Raw genomic sequence first — 19,135 nt, 5'->3', positions numbered from 1 at the left:
CCTCCACTTTCTCTTGTACAGCTGGGACAATTGGCAGTTCGACTAGTCATCTATTCCTAAGAGACTTTTCCTTAAAAACCACCAACCCACCACCAAAAAGAGTTAACATCACTTTAGGGACTGGGACAACCTTAAATTAACCGGTTTCTCCTCAGCCATTAGAAAGTATCTCCCTTCCCCCCAGCCCCCGCTGTGATTGGAGCTTTGGAAGCTTCTACAGAATAAACAAAGGGGCTTCAGGAAGGAGGAAAGGGTGCACACCTAGATAATGAGGATTTAGGATTAGGGGTATTCCCTCAGCGCAGAGACAGACGTGAAAAAATTGTAACAATCCCTCTTGATTGTAGTATCTTCTCTTTATTCTTGGGAATTATTCTTGGGGTAATAGGGAGTTGTTTAAATGCCTGGTAGGAAATAAAAATATTGGGCCTCGGAGGGTGGAAGGTGTACGGGGAGAGGCATCCTCAGGGTCCGCTTCTTATGAAGTCTTTCCTTCCTCCCCCATCCCTCGGGCTCGCCCCACTGCTCCATTTTTGAGCATTCTTCGCCAGGAACCCGCACACTCCCCGCGGTGTGCTGGGGAGGCGTTCCCGGCAGGCACCCGAGGAGACGGGATTCTCTAGGGCGCCGGGGGCAGCCTGCACAGCGGGGCCCGCGGAGCGCCGGCCAGTCACTTGCTCCCGGTCTCCGCCCGCCCGCGGGCGCCTCTCGGCGGCGCTGGTTCCCGGGGCGGCGGCAGGAGGCGGTGCGGCCCAGGCCGGGGCCCGGGCTGGAGTGTGCTGAGGTGCCGTGGGGCTGGGACCCTGACGCCCAGAGTCTCTCCAGCCGAGGCCCAAGCGCCCCGGGGGCTTCGGGCAGCTCGCGCTCCCCGCGCCCCCAGCGCCGCGGCCGGCGGTCGGGGCTTATGAATGGGCGCAGCGGAAGCACCGCCCCCCCCGGACGTGACGCTCGGCCAATGGCAGCGCGGGCTGCGTGGATGGATGAGGTCAGCGCTGTCGTGTCGGGAATGGAATGTGTAAGTGTAACATTCAGAACCGGGTAACATTCGGCGACCGAACGCGGCGGTCGGCAGCGATCGCGCGGGGGCCTGCGAAGCGCCGCTCGGGGCCGGGACTGCCCGCGGGGAGGACGCGCCGCCGCCGTCACCCAGCGCCGCCGCCGCCGCTTCCAGCCGGGCCGCCGCGCGTCCCGGGGGCCGGCCCCTCGAGCGCAGGAGTAAACACCGCCGGAGTATTGGAGCCGCTGCAGAAGGGGATAAAGAGAGATGCAGGGATTTGTGAGGTTACGGCGCCCCGGCTGCAAGATGCACTAGCCGGCTGAACCCGGGCATCGGCTGACTTGTTGGAACCGGAGTGGTCTGCACGGGAGAGTGGATGAGTTGAAGTTGCTTTCCCGGGGCTCGTTTTCCACGCTGCCGGGAGGAATCCGAGAGGCAAGGAAATCACTTTGTCTTGCCATTGATTGGGTATCGGGAGCTTTTTTCCCCCCTCTTTCTTTTCCTCCGTCTTGTTGCATGCGAGGAAATTACAGTCCGCTGCTCGCCCGCCCTGGGTGCAAGATATTCAGCCCCGCTCTCTCCCGTCCATTGTGCAACCCAAAGATGAAAGACCGAAGGGGAGAAAGTTAAAGAAATCGCCCACATGCGCTGGATCAGTCCACGGCTTGGGGAAAGGCATCCAGAGAAGGTGGGAGCGGAGAGTTTGAAGTCTTTACAGGCGGGAAGATGGCGGACTGGAGCTGAAAGTGTTGATTGGGAAACTTGGGTGATTCTTGTGTTTATTTACAATCCTCTTGACCCAGGCAGGACACATGCAGGCCAAAAAACGCTATTTCATCCTGCTCTCAGCTGGCTCTTGTCTCGCCCTTCTGTTTTATTTCGGAGGCTTGCAGTTTAGGGCATCGAGGAGCCACAGCCGGAGAGAAGAGCACAGCGGTCGGAATGGCTTGCACCACCCGAGTCCGGATCATTTCTGGCCCCGCTTCCCGGACGCTTTGCGCCCCTTCGTTCCTTGGGATCAATTGGAAAACGAGGATTCCAACGTGCACATTTCCCCCCGGCAGAAGCGAGACGCCAATTCGAGCATCTACAAAGGCAAGAAGTGCCGCATGGAGTCCTGCTTCGATTTCACCCTTTGCAAGAAAAACGGCTTCAAAGTCTACGTATACCCGCAGCAAAAAGGAGAGAAAATCGCCGAAAGTTACCAAAACATTCTAGCGGCCATCGAAGGCTCCAGGTTCTACACCTCGGACCCCAGCCAGGCGTGCCTCTTTGTCCTGAGTCTGGATACTTTAGACAGAGACCAGTTGTCACCTCAGTATGTGCACAATTTGAGATCCAAAGTGCAGAGTCTCCACTTGTGGAACAATGGTAGAAATCATTTAATTTTTAATTTATATTCTGGCACTTGGCCTGACTACACCGAGGACGTGGGGTTTGACATCGGCCAGGCGATGCTGGCCAAAGCCAGCATCAGTACTGAAAACTTCCGACCCAACTTTGATGTTTCTATTCCCCTCTTTTCTAAGGATCACCCCAGGACAGGAGGGGAGAGGGGGTTTTTGAAGTTTAACACCATTCCTCCTCTCAGGAAGTACATGTTGGTATTCAAGGGGAAGAGGTACCTGACAGGGATAGGGTCAGACACCAGGAATGCCTTATATCATGTCCACAACGGGGAGGACGTCGTGCTCCTCACCACCTGCAAGCATGGCAAAGACTGGCAAAAGCACAAGGATTCTCGCTGTGACAGAGACAACACCGAGTACGAGAAGTAAGTGGCTTGGCTGCTGGCGTCTACCCTCATTCCTGGGCCCTGCCCGCCTTGCCCAGGTGTGAGGTTGGGGGATGGAGGCCGGCAAGAGGAGCCCTCTGGCCTCTTCCTTCCTGCGCTGAGCCTGGGAATGAGCAGCCTGGTTCAGGTGCATGGCTCGTAGCTGAGCACCCGAGAGTTTGAGCTCCCTGGGCAAACAGAAAAGCCTGGTGCACTTTACTGGGCCAAGTGGGCAGCAGTGTCTCCCTCTTGCTTGGAAAACCCTCAGGGCCATGTGTCTCCTGGGAAGGGTGTGGGTTTGATCCAAGTTTGGAAACTTTTTCATGATCGGGTGCAGGTGTTTGAGTGGGGCTTGGGACCCCAAGAGTCTCTGAATCTACCCACAGTCTAGAGTTCTGCTCTCAAGATTGATGGTTTATTTGCTTTTCTCACGAGCAGGCGGAACGGCTTTCCCTGGAATTTTCCCAGCCTCCAATTGTCATCTTTCTGTAAGCCTTCAGTTTGTGTTAGCAGTGGAATTGTTTTAATTTTACCGACTAAACTTTCTGTGTGCGTCTTCTCTCTATCCACCATGGCATTGACTTTTACTAGGGGTGACTAAGTTGGTCGGGGCCTGTGATCTTGCATTCATTCATTCATTCATTCATTCATTCATGTTTATTTATTTCTTTGTATATATTCTGTCTCCTTCTTAGGAGAAACTATTTTTAAAAGCTTCCTCAGCCCCACTGCTGTAAACTCCAGTTGCTAATTTAGATTTCCCTTTCCCTTTTGTCTTTATCTATTTGCATGTAAATGGAGACTGTTACTCTGAATGGGCGGGAGATGCCTCCTTACCCTCTGTAGTGAGGCAAGTTTTATCCAGTTGCTAAGTAACTGAGTTGGAGACTTTGTAGTTCTCACTCCTCCTTTTCCTTCCCAATGACAGTCACTGGCACACTGGATTTAGGGCCAAAACTAGTTTCCACAAATCTGCTTTAACCTGTGCTTGGTGGGTCAGTTTCCTAGTCGACGAGGTGGCAGCCCCAGACCCTCGCCTCTGTGTTTCTGGCTGTGAAAGAGTTAGTGAGCGTCTACAGTGCATTTCCACGTTAGGCCAGTTGAAAACCAGAGCAGCCTTGTGCTACTCAGGGAAGGAAGGGGTGCCTCTCAGCTGAGTACCAGAGGAACTGGCTGAGGCTGGCAGATTCTGCAGTTGATTCAGGAAATGTAGAATAGGGGAAACACTTCACAAACCCGATTGAAACAGGGAGGGGTCTGGTGGGAAAGCAGCATTGAAGTGAAAGGTTTGATTGTTGTCTGTGGATTTCCTCAAACACCCCAGCCTCTGTCGGAGTGATTGGATGGAAAATTAAAGCCTCCCATACTTGATCGTAGACAGTGAAGTAGAAAGTATCAACCCCACTTAGATTTCTCAACCTCCAATTCCTTTTGCTTTTCGAGCATAAGAAAAGCCCAAGGCGAGGGTCAATTATGAATCTGTACTTCAGCCCTTCTTCAAGGGGCACTTATATGTGAATGTTGGGTGCAGTTACAGTGGATTAAATTTTTCTCACAAAAGGAAACAAATTATGGTTAGTAATGAACTGCTTTGTTTATATGACATTTAGATTGACCTTATTCTTGTGGGTGCTTGTAAGAAAAAAATGCTTTTAGCCATTCAGGAATTTCTTTGTCTGGGTTATGGTGGAGTAACTCAAGATGAAGCCTTACCTTTCGGTGTCTTCTAAAGCAGTCTCACAGAATGTTGTAGAAGGATCATGGTGGTCTTCATTCTTCTAAAGGAGCTGGAGCTGAGATCTCACCTAGGAAACTTGAATTAAATATTTATTTTGGAAAAACCCTATATCCAATAAAAATAATCATATCTTCTTTGCCCTCTTATTTACAAATAAATATCAAATCTCTGCATCCTCTGCTGGAGCTTTTTCTAGGGATTGGCAATGAAAGAAGTTTCCTAGAAACTTTCATTTTGCCAATTAAATTTAACTCATTTTTGACCTCTTTTTGATGGGGCCAAGAAATCTTACATCCACACCTTTGTTTTGGTTTTTCCTTAAAGACCACAAGGGGTCAGGCCCTCAGGATTGGGTCTCATCTGAAAAGCGGTATTTAGAAAGCAAGTTTGCTCTTTCTGCCGAGCAGGGATTTCTTTCTTTAATTTAGCAGAGTCACTTTTGGATTTTCTGCGTGTTCCCCTTTTGCATGTTTTCCTGCTCCAGCCTTGTTTTATAGGACAGGATGGTGCTGCAGAACATTATATTCAGTAGCCTTGTCTACCTTGAGTTTTAATTCATTCTTCTCATCGGGTTATCAGAACTCTTTATCTTTGAGAAATGGTGCTTGCAAACATGACTGCCTTTTACTGTTGACTTTGGAACACATGAATATGAAGAATGAGCCCTGAAATGTGCTCAGAATGCTCATGCATAGCAAGCAACACGTGGTGTCTGCTCCAAGAGCAACTACTTTGCTATTTATATTGATGTTTTCTGTAAGTCACTCTTGCATATGTGAGATGCAGAACTCCCCAAATCAAATGCTAATCTCTTCAGGGCTTTAGACGAGGTGATTCTGAAGTTAAGTCTCTGGGTGTCATCTGTCTAGCTTTCACTTCTCATACTGACTTTTAACTCATTACCTTGAACATTAGTTTATCCTTTTGTGAATGGGTTTTAGACTGCTTGAGGGGTGCACTGAGCATTCATTTATTAATGGCTTATAAAAACACGATCAATTTTCATCTTCTTGTTCCTGTATTAGCAAGTGCCTATGAAAAGGCTTCAGTTTAATTTGCTGCCATAAGCCCCCACATGTACGTTTGCCTTGACTTATGAGGTCTGATAATTAGAATGAAAATTTATGGTATCATGGTCAAGTCAGAATACTATAGAATATATACAAGTGTATCAGCTAAAAAATAAAGTTGCTTTTAGTGAAATTTAGCCTTATGTGACAATAAAGATTTGGTGCCAAGTGGTTGAGAACTTCCATCTCACATGTACTTTTGTGAAAATCAGACATTTATTACTTAAAGGTGTGGAAGAACAATATGGAGTGAAGGAAAATACTTTTCTTTTGTAACAGAGCAATATTTTTGACCCAGACTTCCAGGATTATATTAAGACATCCATTTTTTTGACACCCGTAATTAATTTTCATCAGTTACATATATTAACAGATGTAGATGACACCAGCTTAAATAAGTTGCTGCAGTGATTACATGATTTGTAATGAGGCTTTAGAGAAATTCTATTTTATATCCTTTGAGCTTCATGTGCACCCTTACAGAATTACTACATGAACTTCATAGTTCAAATCCCTTGAGAGGGCATTATTGAGAAACTCAAATTTGGCTTTCTGGAGTAGAAGAAAGAGAAAGAGAAGGAAATGGCTTCTGTCTTTGACCTCTCCAAGGAAATCACTGGTGAATATCTTCAGCAGTTCTTCTGGGAACAGGCAGGATTCTGTGCAAGCCTTTTTGACATCTTTTCCTGTGGTTGCTGAAGCTGTACCTCACCATCTAGGTATTTTTAAGCATTTTGAAGTGAAGTGATCATTCTCCTTCCAACACCTTCATTTTACAGATGTGCAAACTGAGGGATAGAATGTTTAAAGAATTTAAGGTGAGAAAGCTGGGTAGTGGCAATGGAACCCTAGAATGCAGGCCTTGAACTTTCCCCCTTGAACCGTACAGTGCTCCATCTTTAATTACAGAGACACTTGAAAGCTCTCTGGCCACTAGGAGATCCCTACTGAGGATGTTTCCTGTGGGATTTCTCTTGGAATTCTTTGGAAAGCTGATGAAGATCTTGGATAAACTTTGCCCAAACCACCTTCTCCCCACCCCCAATACATACATGCGCAGTTTGTCGTATAGTTTTAGGGGTTAACAAACGGCATCACTACTAACAGTATCCTCAGACTTGAGAACTCTTACTCTAGGGCTTACTTTTTGCTTTTCATTGTGAACGAATGTGTAGTTTCCTACAGTTGTTTTGTAGTTTTTTGGACCTTTCAATTTGGCCTTAATGATTTAGGGAATAGGCTGTGAATTAACTGAATAAGTTGAATTCAGATACATTTATAGAAAAAGAAAAGAAAAGAAAAGAAAAAAGTGCATAAAACAAGTAGTAACTTTAAATGATTATTTGTTTATTCCCCATTATCCTGAACTATATTAACAGACCCTTTGAGCAAGTTCATAATCCAGCAGTGAGCCTTAGATGAATGTTTTCCTCCTCTAAGATAAAAGTTGAAATTGTGCTTCTCAGGTTTTAAATGTAAAATTTAATGCCTTTCTCCCCACAGTTTTATGATAGCACAAAAGCATTTCTAAAATAAACCACATAAGCACAGTTTAAAAATAAAGATAGGGCCAGCCTTATGCAAAATGATGAAGTTAGAAAGTGTGACTTCTGAGGTTCGAGTTTTCTCCACTTCCCCTTTCTCACCTCCACTTGAACTTACTTTCTGGAAAACACCCGAGAACCTCATTTACAAGGAATCCCCAAATAAAGGGTGTGGTGCTGTGTGCTACTTCTAGGGACAGTTGTGTATTCATTGAGTCCAGTTCAACAAATGAGAGTTTCAATTGGAATTTGAGACCTAAGCTAGGAGCCTGCAGGATTTTGTGATACAGAGGATGGCTGTGACCAGTCCTTGGCAAATTTCATCTATGCGAGACCACTTTGATCCCCTTGATTGTGACAGCAGCTTTGGACAGCACAGGTTTGGCAGAGGGAGCTCAGGTGGTAATTGTTCTCCCTGTTCTAAGGCCTGCAGATCTGTCTCCCCAGGACACAGTGCTACATACACCTGCCAGTAATGACCTCGAGTATTAATGGCCTCAGGTGTGTGAACTGAGACCAACTCTGGTGAGTGGTTTGCCTGAGGCTGCCTGGCTTATAAGACACCAAAGTGAGTTTACAGCCAAGGTTTTTCTGGCTTCTGGTTCTCTCGTTTTCACTGAGACCTGCTGTTCCCTCATTACATTGACTTTTCGACATAGTCCATTCATAGTGCACCGTTCAGGCTAAGTGGTCTCTGGATTCTGCAGTCTTAAATTGGGAGCTTATGTTTCCATGAGCTTAGTGACTAATTATTTTTACTTAAAAGCTCTCCACCTGTGACCAAGTGCCCATAGTGAACAGGGACTCTCAGAACTGGAAGATTCGCCCAGGGCCTATTATGTGCATTTACCTTTAGTAGCTCATTTAAAGCCTTACAACAGCAGTAAGCAGTGAGTTAAACCACCCTGTTAGAGGTGGGAATGCAGGCACTGAGAGGGTAAGGGAAGGAGCCCAAGTCACATCTGGGCAGTAAATGGCAGTGTTCTAACCAGGGGCTTGCATTTTGAAGTCCATTCTCTTACCACTAGCAAATGTCGCCACTTTAAAGAATCAAACAGGATTTTCACGTGTTCACATTTTGTTAAGGAGCTTAGTGTGTTCAGGTGTGTGTGTCTATCTTTGTTTCTCTGCTTTCCTATAGAAATGTATTTCCCGAGGGAAAAAATGGCTCAGAGATGTGACCAGGATGGGCCTTGATTCTAACACCTGGACTCCTTGAACTCTTCTATCAAGGACCATTATAACTTTGTCTATGTAGATTCTGCTTTTAATTATCTCCTAGACCTTTCTAAGCAAATGAGGAAGAGAGCTATCTGTGACCTTTGCCCTCTCGGATAGCTCAGTGCCGAGTTTCCCTCTGGTTGTAAATGAACCATGAGATGGGGGCAGGAGTGACTCTTGGCCAGGTCAACAGTGTGACCCAGTAGGAATGGGAGACCTACTGGGAGGTTCCTTCTCTGACCGAATGGGCCAGATTTCTGGCCCCCCACCACTGCCGCAGGTCCTCCCAGGTTCCCTAAAGAAAAACAGCACTTAAAAAAAAAATGATAAAAGCCATATAGAGCCTTTGTGGAAAATTGGGAGAGTACAGAAGATAGGTGCAAATACATTTCTTCTCTAATCCCCACACTAAGAGCTCCCCATTATAAGAATTAACCACTGTTTTTAAACTTCAGCATAGTTGGCCTATTATATGTATATACATCTGTGATCATATCATTCTATCTGCTTATCTGAATACCTTGTATAGATGTTAGACATTATTTAATTAACAGTAAGTAAATAATGAGTTCATTTTCATTAAGTGCCCTGCTTGTGCCAGACACCCAGGCATTGGAACTGGGCTGCTGCAGGGAACACCACAAACTCCTGATAAGTCTCCTCGCCATTCTAGTCTGTTGGTTTTATAAAGTTCAAGCCAGACTTTAAGTGTATTTTTGCGTGTTGCTTTTTTCTTAACATTATCCAATGGTGGTTTCTTCTTCTAAATAGGAAAATCCTATTAAAATATTAAAATCGGATTTTAATGGCTGCATGATTTTTTTGAGTAACCCATAGCTGTATCATATGTAGTGGTTTATTTAACCATTTACATTTTCTTAGAGGTATGTTTCCCATTTTTTTAATAATTAGTATTATAAATAGGTCTGTGATGATATTCACTATATTGAGTATTTGTTTTCTTCTGGACTAAGGTCTCTTTCAGAAAACAGCTCAGAACTTCCTCTCGCCTCCGCCCCGACCCAATCCCTTTTTGGAGGAATAGTGATTTTTGAGGTGAGGCTGAACACCCATTCATTGAAGGCGCCATCATTAAATGACTGCTTAGATAAACATTTGTACGTGTGAATTGGTCCTGCAGGGGGTCTTTGAAGCTCCCACAGCTTCTGTTCCCTTTGAAGTTTTGTTTTTGCTGGAGCCAAAAACCTCCTTGTGTCTCTTACTGAGCAGGCGCCCTCCACCTTCCTTCTCCCTGCTCTGCACAGCCTTGCCTGGAATTTCAGAAGCTGCAGACCTCACCCGGGTAGATGGCATTCTTTTAGCTAATTATATCAGTTAATCAAGGCCTGTTTCGATTTCCTCTTGGGTTGTTGATTCCATGGTCCCTGGAAGGTGAATTGGGGCAGGTTGCTTTACCTCCGGGCATCCAGGTAGGGGCTGGGATTCTAAGCACAAATGAAGCAGTATTCTAAGTGAATTAAAAACAGACAGAAAACAAAATGAACCAACAGTTTATGCCTAGCTTTAGTTCAGGTCTTCCTTTGCGTGGTAATTGCTTTGAACAGTAATGAGATGTGTGGGGACACAATCCTACTTTGTGTATTGTCTGATCTTCTGGGAAGCCTTAGAAGATAGCCGGTGACCCTGGACCAGCGGAATAACTGACCCAGGTGGAGCCCTGAACTCAGTGTTTTAACTGCTCAGCCTCAGTTTCCACGTCTGGAAGTGGAGCTCCTAACCCTCACCTCACAGGGTCAGTAAAAGGTTCAAGTGAGGTGTAGTGTGTGAACGTACCTGGGAAATGCTGTATGTCCTACAGGCTGTTGTCATTATTAAAAACCATCTTCCTGCCATTTTATAATCAACCTCAGAGGTTTGCCTAGTTTCATAACTTGGCGCTTCTTACTTAAGCCACAGAAACAACTCTGCTCTGCTCACCTCTTCCTTGATACTTAATCCCTAGGAAATTGTGGAAGCCCAGCCGTTGTTTCTGTGGAAAGGCCTACGTGGAGCCTTTCAGCTGGAGCTTGCAGGTGGCATGGGGCAGGGGTGGGGGCAGGTGGAGGGTGGTCTCTGGGGCACTCAGGCGCCTCCTTGTTCCATATGCCTCAGGTTCACTGGTTGACTGCTCCAAGACTGCAGGTTTTCCCTTTTGCTGCTGACTTGTATGACCTCACCAGTTAAGGGTGACATTTGGAGGGAGCTCAGCTACTTGGTAGCCTCCCAGGGCTGGTTTGGCAGGCTTTTAGGTTGCAAAGAGCAGAAAAATCACTCAGGCCATCATAAGTCACAGAATCTATTGTGAGGGGACATGGAACAGACACTGAACTGGAACTGGTCCAGTAAGTTCTTAGGATCCAGCGACATACCTTTCTTCCCACTCTGGGCCTTCTTGTCTCCTTTGGCGAGCACCTCTGTCCCTGTGTGTGTCTGCCAACTACTGGCCAGTCTTGACCTGGAGGAAACCCGCCTCTGGGCTTGACTGGTGATCATTACTCCTAATATAAATGGGGCGAGCCATTTATATTAAGCTACTCTTGCATATGGTGGTGATTTCAAAAGTTAAAAGATTGCCCTGCCACTTTGCCACTCTTGATTTAATTGGTGGCCATCCTTTTGCAAAGAGCAGTCTACAGTTGCTTCCTGAACAGGGGACTGTGGTTAGGGGACGTTGGCTGTGGCAGGCACTGTTGAAGCCATATCCTGTTGGCACTGACATATTTGGGCCCAGTTGATGATGATGATAATGGCAATAGCAACTAATACTTCTCAAGAGTGTGCTATGTGCCTGGTAATGGGCAGCATCTTCTTCAGTCTTTATGTCCACCTCAGCAGGAAGACACTCATATTATTTGCAAAACTGAGGCAGAGAATCTTCACAAGTGACTGGCCTAAGAGCCTACTCCTGGAATAGAAACTAAGGCCATCTGACTTGGCAATGTGAATTCTTAGAGCCCCAGGTTGCCTCTGCACAGCTGGAGCTGATGTCATGAAGACCACACACTCACAAACAATGGTGTGGTTGATTTACAGCGTTTCACTTGGGTTTCTTACCTAGAACTTATTTATTCTTATTTTAGAGACACAATGCTAACCAGTTTCATAATCTGGTTTTCTCAGCCCACAGTAGATTGGAAGCAGTAAATTAAAAAAAACTGAGGGATTCTTACAGACAGATCCAGGCAGAGTAGACAGTTGGCAACCCAAATGGAAGGAAGCAGGCCAGGAAATTATAAAATGTCATGCCCAGAAGTAAAAAAGTGTTGCGATTTAAGAAAGCTGGCCCAGCGCCTGAGATTGTCCTACAGACTCCTCAGAAATGTGCCTATAAATCCCACCACCTAGTGCCTTGCCTGTCACCCACCAGCCAGAGGTTCTGTAAGTCTCTGATGAACTTCGCCATAGTGCGGGGGTCACCATGAGCCATCATTTGTGTACGCCATCGTTTGTTTAAGAAAGGAAAGGAACATGTAGTGCATTTGATAGCTTTTTTACCTGCTATGGTTAAAATAAAAACATATCGGTGCTCTGAAGAATATGCTCTTCATTTGAAAACTTGTCTACCAAGAATAGCAAGTTCCCCAGGGCTCCAGATGCACGGGTTCTCGTTGGAGTTAGCATTGGGGTTCTGGTGTTTGTTGTTAACTCAGATTTGTGGGGTGTTATGACACATGCCAGCACTTTAATGTTATGAGAAAGGAGAAGTTTCTTGGTATTGTGGTGTGAGCTCATGATGCTAGCTACTCTTGATTGACTAGTGCCTGCGTGATGTGGCCCATGGGCTTAGATAAAGAGTGGCTTTGGGCCAGGCTGGCCTGTCTGCCTGTGTGGAATACGGAGGTTGGATTTTCGCGAAGGGAGGCACCCATGCGGGGGCCAGGGGACATCTAGACTGTCGCTCAGTGGTTGCTCTGGTACGTATGTTAGAGCAAATGTCATTAGCTCACTTTGCTTTTCCCACACTCCTCGGGGTGCCCAGGATGGGGACTGATGGGTGAAGGTGTAGAATGGGTTTATACTCCCTACAGACATTCCAGCACCCTGACTGACTCGTGGCGATCATCCCCAGTCCTGGGGATAAAAATATGACCGTGCTCTACCCTTGAACTGGCCTCGGAGGCATCTCATATTCATTCACATAATATCAAGGTGGGGTTGGTGCAGCTCTACCTGCCTGGCCATCCCAGCGCCATGGCCAAGCCACAGTCCCTTTCTTCTCCATTTCCCTGTGAACCCTCTTCTTTCTTGGAAACACTGCCCCTTGCTCCATCTTTCTTCTTCTTCTAGAGTTACTTTCTGATGCTCTGCACTTGGTCATATTTTCCTGGTATGTCCTCTTAAAGGACATTCAAAACTTGCCATGGCTGTGGTTTTATATGTGTTTAACTGTTTTCCTCTCTCCCTAGTAGATTGTGTTAGGGGAGGATTCCTGTTGGTTTCTCATTAATGTACTCAAATACTTATTGAGCGCCTACTGTGTGCAGGTACTGGGGATTCAGCAGTGAACAAAACATGACACACACCCCTGCCCTCAAAATGCTCCATCTAGTGGCTGGAGGCTGCTACCTACCAATGATGGCATATGTTAGAAGGTGGATGCTGCAAGGAAAAGCAGTATATGGAAAACGATTAAGGTAGTGGATCTCAACTTAGGGAACTGCTGGAATGGGCCTGGGCCCCACTGCTGGCCAGTCAGACTGCACAGAGAGATGGGATGAGAGAGGGTTTTGCAGGACGTTAAACATGGAGAGGAAGGAAGCCCTTGTGGGCAGTGTGGCATTGAGCATCCTCACCATTGTTCACAACCTAGCACCATGCCTGACTGATCTATACTAGGCGCTCAGTTTTTGTTAGGTAAGTGCAAAAATTACATTTATTTAACCAATGGAAATGTTACCACTGTTGACTGTATATTCAAAGTATATATCTTCTGGATGTCACTCCAGTTTACAGCACAGGTCTTCTGTGCGTCCTCCACGTTCATTTGGATCATTTGCTAATTCACCCCAAATGGGTGTTTCTGCCAATAAACTTTTTTCTCCCCATAGTAGTTTCTTTCTTTTTCTTCTTTCACTGTTGTGCTAGATTTATCAGTGAAACCAAATTCAAGCTAACTGAGGGGCTTTGCTGCATAATACAAACCCAAAGAATTTTTTGCTGCAGGAGAAACCATTATGGTCTTTTATCATTTAACTTTTAACTGTCTGTAGACATTGGGACTTTTTGTCTCTCCTTAATTGCAACATTTCTCCCGAATGGTCGGATGAATATAACTTTGGCTTCCATTTTTTGCTCAGGTTACATCCGAACTCTGTTAACTGATATTGAAGCGTTGCCCTGGAGTAGAGAGTAGCGTAGGGCTTAATTGAGCTATCAGGTTTCTAATGAATTCATATCGAGACTTGTCACTTAATTAAAAAGCAAAGGGAGAAAAAAGCAAAGGGAAGGTGCGCAATTGTTTCTCCCACTGGCCTCCATTTCCTGCGTTTAAAAGCTCTTGTTCTGTTTGGGTTAGCTTATGGAATCATATGGGATATTGCATAAAAGTGCTCAAAGTGTATAGAAAAAATGGAGGATGCACCGTATCACAATTACTTGACTTCTTCCTAGGTCTTAAAAATTGGTTTAGATTTGGTAGCAATCGTATGACACTTGATTATGTATGAATTATGTTTTATGTTTTTACAAAGCCTAGTAAGGTCATTCTCCAAAATGATTTCTAGGTCTGTATATCTGAACCAATCTGAAAATCTAATCAGAGGGAATCTAATACTCAAATGCTTTTTCTTTACTGAGAGACAGAAAATAAATTTTTCTTGAAAGCACCATTTTTTATATGCTACATGCTCCTTTAAAATTCATGCTGCATTGAAAACACTACCTTTAAGCAACACCTTTTATAGTAACTGCATTTTTAAGTATGCAAGTGTAATGTTGCAAACCTGTAAATGTAGGGCAGTCAGTCTTTTATCGATTCATAGCAGAAATGTATAATATTTCTTTTATTTAGATTGTAGGGTTGTATTACATGTTTTTTAAAAAATTGAACAGTATTTTATGTTAGGATAAAATTTAAGTACCCCAATGTTTAATAAAGGTAAAAGACAGAGTATTATTTTCCTGTACTTATTTTAGATTTGGTCTTGTCTAAGACATAACCCAAGTAGGATAAAAGAGTACAAAAAGGATTAAATATAAAAATTTAAAAAATCCTTTTTTTATTGAGATATAATGGACGTTTAACATTAGTTTTAGGTGTGCAACGTAATGATTTAGTATATTGTGAAGTGATTACCACAACAAGCTTAGGTAACACCCAGCACTATATATACATAGTTACAAAGTGTTTTCCTTGTGATGAGGATTTTTAAGATTTACTCCATTAACAATTTTCCAGTACACAATACAGTATTGTTAACTGTAGTCACCATGCTGTACATTATGTCGCCAGCACTTATTTATCTTACAACTGGAAGTTTATACCGTTAGACCACCTTCATCCATGTCACCCATCCCTCACCCTCGCCTCCAGCAAACGCCAGTCTGTCTTCTTTATCTGTGACTGGTTTTTTTTTTTTTTGATACACATATAAGTAAGATCATATTGTGTTTGTCTTTTAATGTCTGACTAATTTCACTTTGCGTAATGCCGTCAGAGTCCTTCCATGTTGTCACAAATGGCAGGATTCCCTTGTTTATAAAGGCTGAGTAACAGTCCATTGTATATGTGTTTGTATATACATATACATACATGCATACATCACTTTTGCTTTGTCCATTCATCTGTCAGTGGACACTTAGGTTATTTTCATATCTTGGCTATTCTATATAGTGCTATTAAAATCTTAAATTTCTATGAAAATGAGCTAAGGAATGAATGCCTTTAAATTCAAAATATGAAATAGGTATTCCAGGGGGTATTGGTAATTGTTTGATCCTCCTTGGCCCTCACGTTCCCTCAGCTGGTTTTCCTGCACAGAGACCTGTGAGCTCATTGCCGACTGGGGCTATCAGGTCTGAACACATACATGGGTGATTGTATGTCTGTCATATGTTTGCCTGAGGGGAAGAGCAAGGTGTTCAGTCACGCTATGATGGTGTCAGATAGGTTTGTCTGGAGGGAAGAGCAGTAAGGTCTTGGAAGTGACCTTGAAGATCTAGGGTAGCTCTTGCATTAAATTAAGAAATAGAAATCCAGGCAAGTAGGGCACCTTGCCTAAGGTCATGTGGCTGGCTGTGACAAAACCAGGAATGGAACACACATCTCTTGACTCAGAGCCAAGTATCACACTGAGGTGCTGCACATGGGCTCTGCAGATTAGTGGCTGATTTTCATGTGGCTCTGCCACTGGCCAGGATACCTTGGTGACTTAACTTGTCTGCTTCTGTTTCTTCACTTGTAAAATAATTCCCAGTCATAGGGTTGTTACTGTGAAGAATTAATGAATAACATGACACATAGTATGTTTAGTGTTTGGTCCATAGTAAGCCCTCAATCAGTAACCATTGTTCCTGTCATCAATATGTTCCATTAAACCACATTAGACTGGTTTAATTCAGACTTACCATTTGGTGTGTTTATTATTGTTTTCATTTCTTTCATTTGTCCTGTTTACAGCTTATTGTAACTGTAGTTGCAAGATGATACAGTAGCTTGCCGGTCATATAGAAGCTCAAGTGGTTTGGCAAGTGCCCAGAATTCCAACCACCTGTTGTAACTGTTGCCAAAATACAATAGATTTTCATTTCCTGGAAGTTGCTCAACAGGAGTCCAAAGCATAATATGACTTTATGTCTTTAAAAAAATTTTCTCCTTTTACCAAAAGTATTATGTTTCCCACCCAGTCTGCCAAACTAAGTGATCATGTGGGTCTCCTTGTTCCTGCCTCTTGAAAAAGCATTAAAACGGCAGATGTGCCAGTGAGGTCACCTGAAGTGGCTTTCTGAGATAAAATTGTCTAAGATAGAGGAGATAGAGGAGATAAAACTGTCTTCTCCAGCAATTCAAGCTGCCAAAGGCACCATCCCAGCATGACGGGGTATTTAGCAAATCAGGAAGCGATAACAGCAAGTAAGTTTCTACTTTCAAGGATTTGCACAGTTATTAACAATTGGCGACTTTCGCTTTCGGATGGCATTATCCACAGCATTATCGTCGGACCCAGTCCTCTGTACCATTTCTGCACGTTAACTCTAGGCCATGTGTGCCTCTCCTAGATAAGAATCGTAAAACAGCAGTCAGGGTGACTTGGGGAGGGAATTGTAGCCTGTGTCTGGATGATCTGGGAGGGTTCAGACAATTGGAACATATTCTCGTGCTTGCTCTGAGGAGACACAGCTGCAGTTATGAACAAGCACATGGTAAGAGCTTTTGTGTAATACCATTTTGCCACCAAATCCAGATGTGATCTGATTCCTCCTGGATCCCACCTGTAGCAGGCCTTGCTGTGATTGGGATGTACAGAATCATACACAGAGTTCACTAACCTCAGCTTTTGAAAAAGGAACTGTAGCAAATGGCTCACTAAGTGAAGTGAGACCTTCCTGCCCCATCCCATATTTGATATTGCTTGATTCCAGACAAGTAGCAGGTATATTATTTTATGCACAATGGTGATTATAGGCCTGTATTTGTATGTGGAGTAAGTATCCAAAATCCATTTTTTTCCTGGGAATATTCCTGGGTCAGGTGTTGGATATTATTTTCTGTCAGGAATTAAGGTGCTATTAAAAGAAAAAAAAAAGACTAGTAGATCTCTTTTTTCTTGTCTCAGAGTCCTCTTATCCCTCCTCCACAAAATACAAATTGTCCTTCTTTCTCCCAGTAAGCTGACTTGTCGATTCCAGTAGCAATGAGTAAAAATACCATATTGTATTTCCAATTAATTCATTTAATTAGATGAGGTGAATTAAATGGAGTTTTTAATATATCTCTGAAATTCTGAAGTAGTCACTTTTGGAATCCCCAGGTATAGGGATCTGGGTGTGACCTTAGTTTGTCCCTATTTCGGGCATAGTGTGACACCTATCACTTGAAAGCTGTCATTTGAGTTCCCTTGGGAGTTTAAAAATGGTCTAGTGATTTTTCAGATAGCAGAGCATACATCAGCAGGCCATTTGGCCTGCCCTTCAGTCCAGGGCACTCCCTGGTTATCATCAGCCCCATCAGCAGAAGTCTCCATTAAGCAGTTCTCTGTCCACACAGAGCAGGTGAGATGTAATCTCAGGGTTTGTGTCCGGCACCTGTAGAGGGACGCACTGAAGTTTTTCTCCCTTTGTTCTCTCACCCTGTATCATTGTAGAGTCTGAGCAGGCAGACTTTGAGTGTCCTCTTTCATGACTGTCACTCAGGGCCTGGGGGAATTCTGGAATTTAGATGGAGCAGTTTTCAACCTTGGGTCATTCTACCTTGCATTATAATTTAGCGTTTGTCTTTCTAGTTTCACCTGCCTTCCACAGTGGAGTTGGTTCATTTTCTTCTGTATCCCAGAGGACACCCACACTGTGGAATTTTCTGGATAGCTGCTTGGTAAATGGTTACTATATTTGATCAGTCTGTTAGAGTCCGTTCTTTAGTCTAGAAATTCTAGAACCAAACAGGATGGAGGTAAGGCCATGGCATATTCTGAAATTTTTCATCTCCTTATAAAGTTTTCTTTAGTATATATCTTTTTCAGTGTAGATCAAAGGGGTCAGACCAAGAAAAAAATACTGGAATCAACATATATAACACCTCCTTTCATGGTGGAAAAATGCACCTGATATGCTCTTTCTCTACCATTTGCCTCCAAATATCTTTTAAGCAAAAGTTATTGGAGTGCTTCACACTTTTTTTTCTACTGGTACTCAAATTGGTAAGTCTGTTTCAAGTTATAAGTCTGTATAAGTTGGTTATAAGTCAAGTTATAACCTTGAACATGGGCTAAATGAATGCAGAGATGGTATGTATTTGCTTTTAGTGCATTTTCTGGCATTAGCACAGGGTGAGCATATCACAGGTCCTCAAGGAAGCTGATGAATGTCTTTTGGTCCTGGTAGCCTGTTAGTGCAAGAAGACTTTGGACCTCAATTATTAGAATTCTTTTATTTTGTTTGAAGCCAGTTACCCAAAGGGGATGTTGAGTAGGAAAAGAAGTTTAGAAGTTTCCTCCCCCTATTCCCCCACCTTGTTGTTCAGCCTAGCAGGAGCAAAATTAGAGATTCACCAAAATCAGATGATGATTTTCAGCTTTGAAATAACATGACTCTTTGGTGATATTTGCTACAAGTAGGTTCCTGGTTGTAACCCTATAACATCTCCAAAAGCCTCTCTGTGGAACTTGGACTGGGTTGTATTGTCTAAGACAGGCCTCTGTTTGGCCAGGTGCAGTGTCTCTGACTTTGAGGCTTGCTTCCTTCTGGGGAGCAGGCTGACAGCGTGAAGTCATCGAAGAGAACTGTCGTGCAACTCTGCGGGCAGCTCCACCAGAGAAGAACCCTCTGCTCATTCCTTTGATGCTTCAGCTGCTCCCTCCAAGGAAGAGACTGACTGTGCCATTGTGCCTGAACCTTGGTCCCCACTGTCTGCTGACAAGGGTGACAGCTGCAGCATGCTATGCTCAGCCAGCCGCTTGTGGTGCAGTTTTCCTGGACCCTAATCCCACAGCACCAGCCATATGCAGGAGGCACAGGGATGCAATTCTGTGGCCTCATCTGCCAGGGATGTGGTTTCCCACACACTGGGAAATTCTTCACCTTCCAAGGTTCACTGTAGTCCAATTCATTCTTTATTATAGGCCTCTGGCTGACACT

General features: G+C 44.3%; 1 protein-coding gene across 1 annotated transcript in view; it reads left to right on the top strand.

Annotated features, from left to right (window-relative positions):
* The first annotated feature begins 1,067 nt into the window (after nucleotides 1-1,067).
* EXT1 (exostosin glycosyltransferase 1) overlaps nucleotides 1,068-19,135 on the top strand; it is a 265,179-nt gene continuing 247,111 nt past the window's right edge. Inside the window, exon 1 of the mRNA XM_073229992.1 lies at nucleotides 1,068-2,771. Coding sequence (XP_073086093.1) covers nucleotides 1,810-2,771 — 962 coding nt within the window. The 5' untranslated portion in view covers nucleotides 1,068-1,809. The remainder of the gene's footprint in view (nucleotides 2,772-19,135) is intronic.

This window comes from Manis javanica, chromosome 2 (assembly GCF_040802235.1).
Source record: "Manis javanica isolate MJ-LG chromosome 2, MJ_LKY, whole genome shotgun sequence".
NCBI lineage: Eukaryota > Metazoa > Chordata > Mammalia > Pholidota > Manidae > Manis > Manis javanica.
Note: the sequence above shows the minus strand (reverse complement) of the source record. Positions and strands in the feature narration are given on the sequence as shown.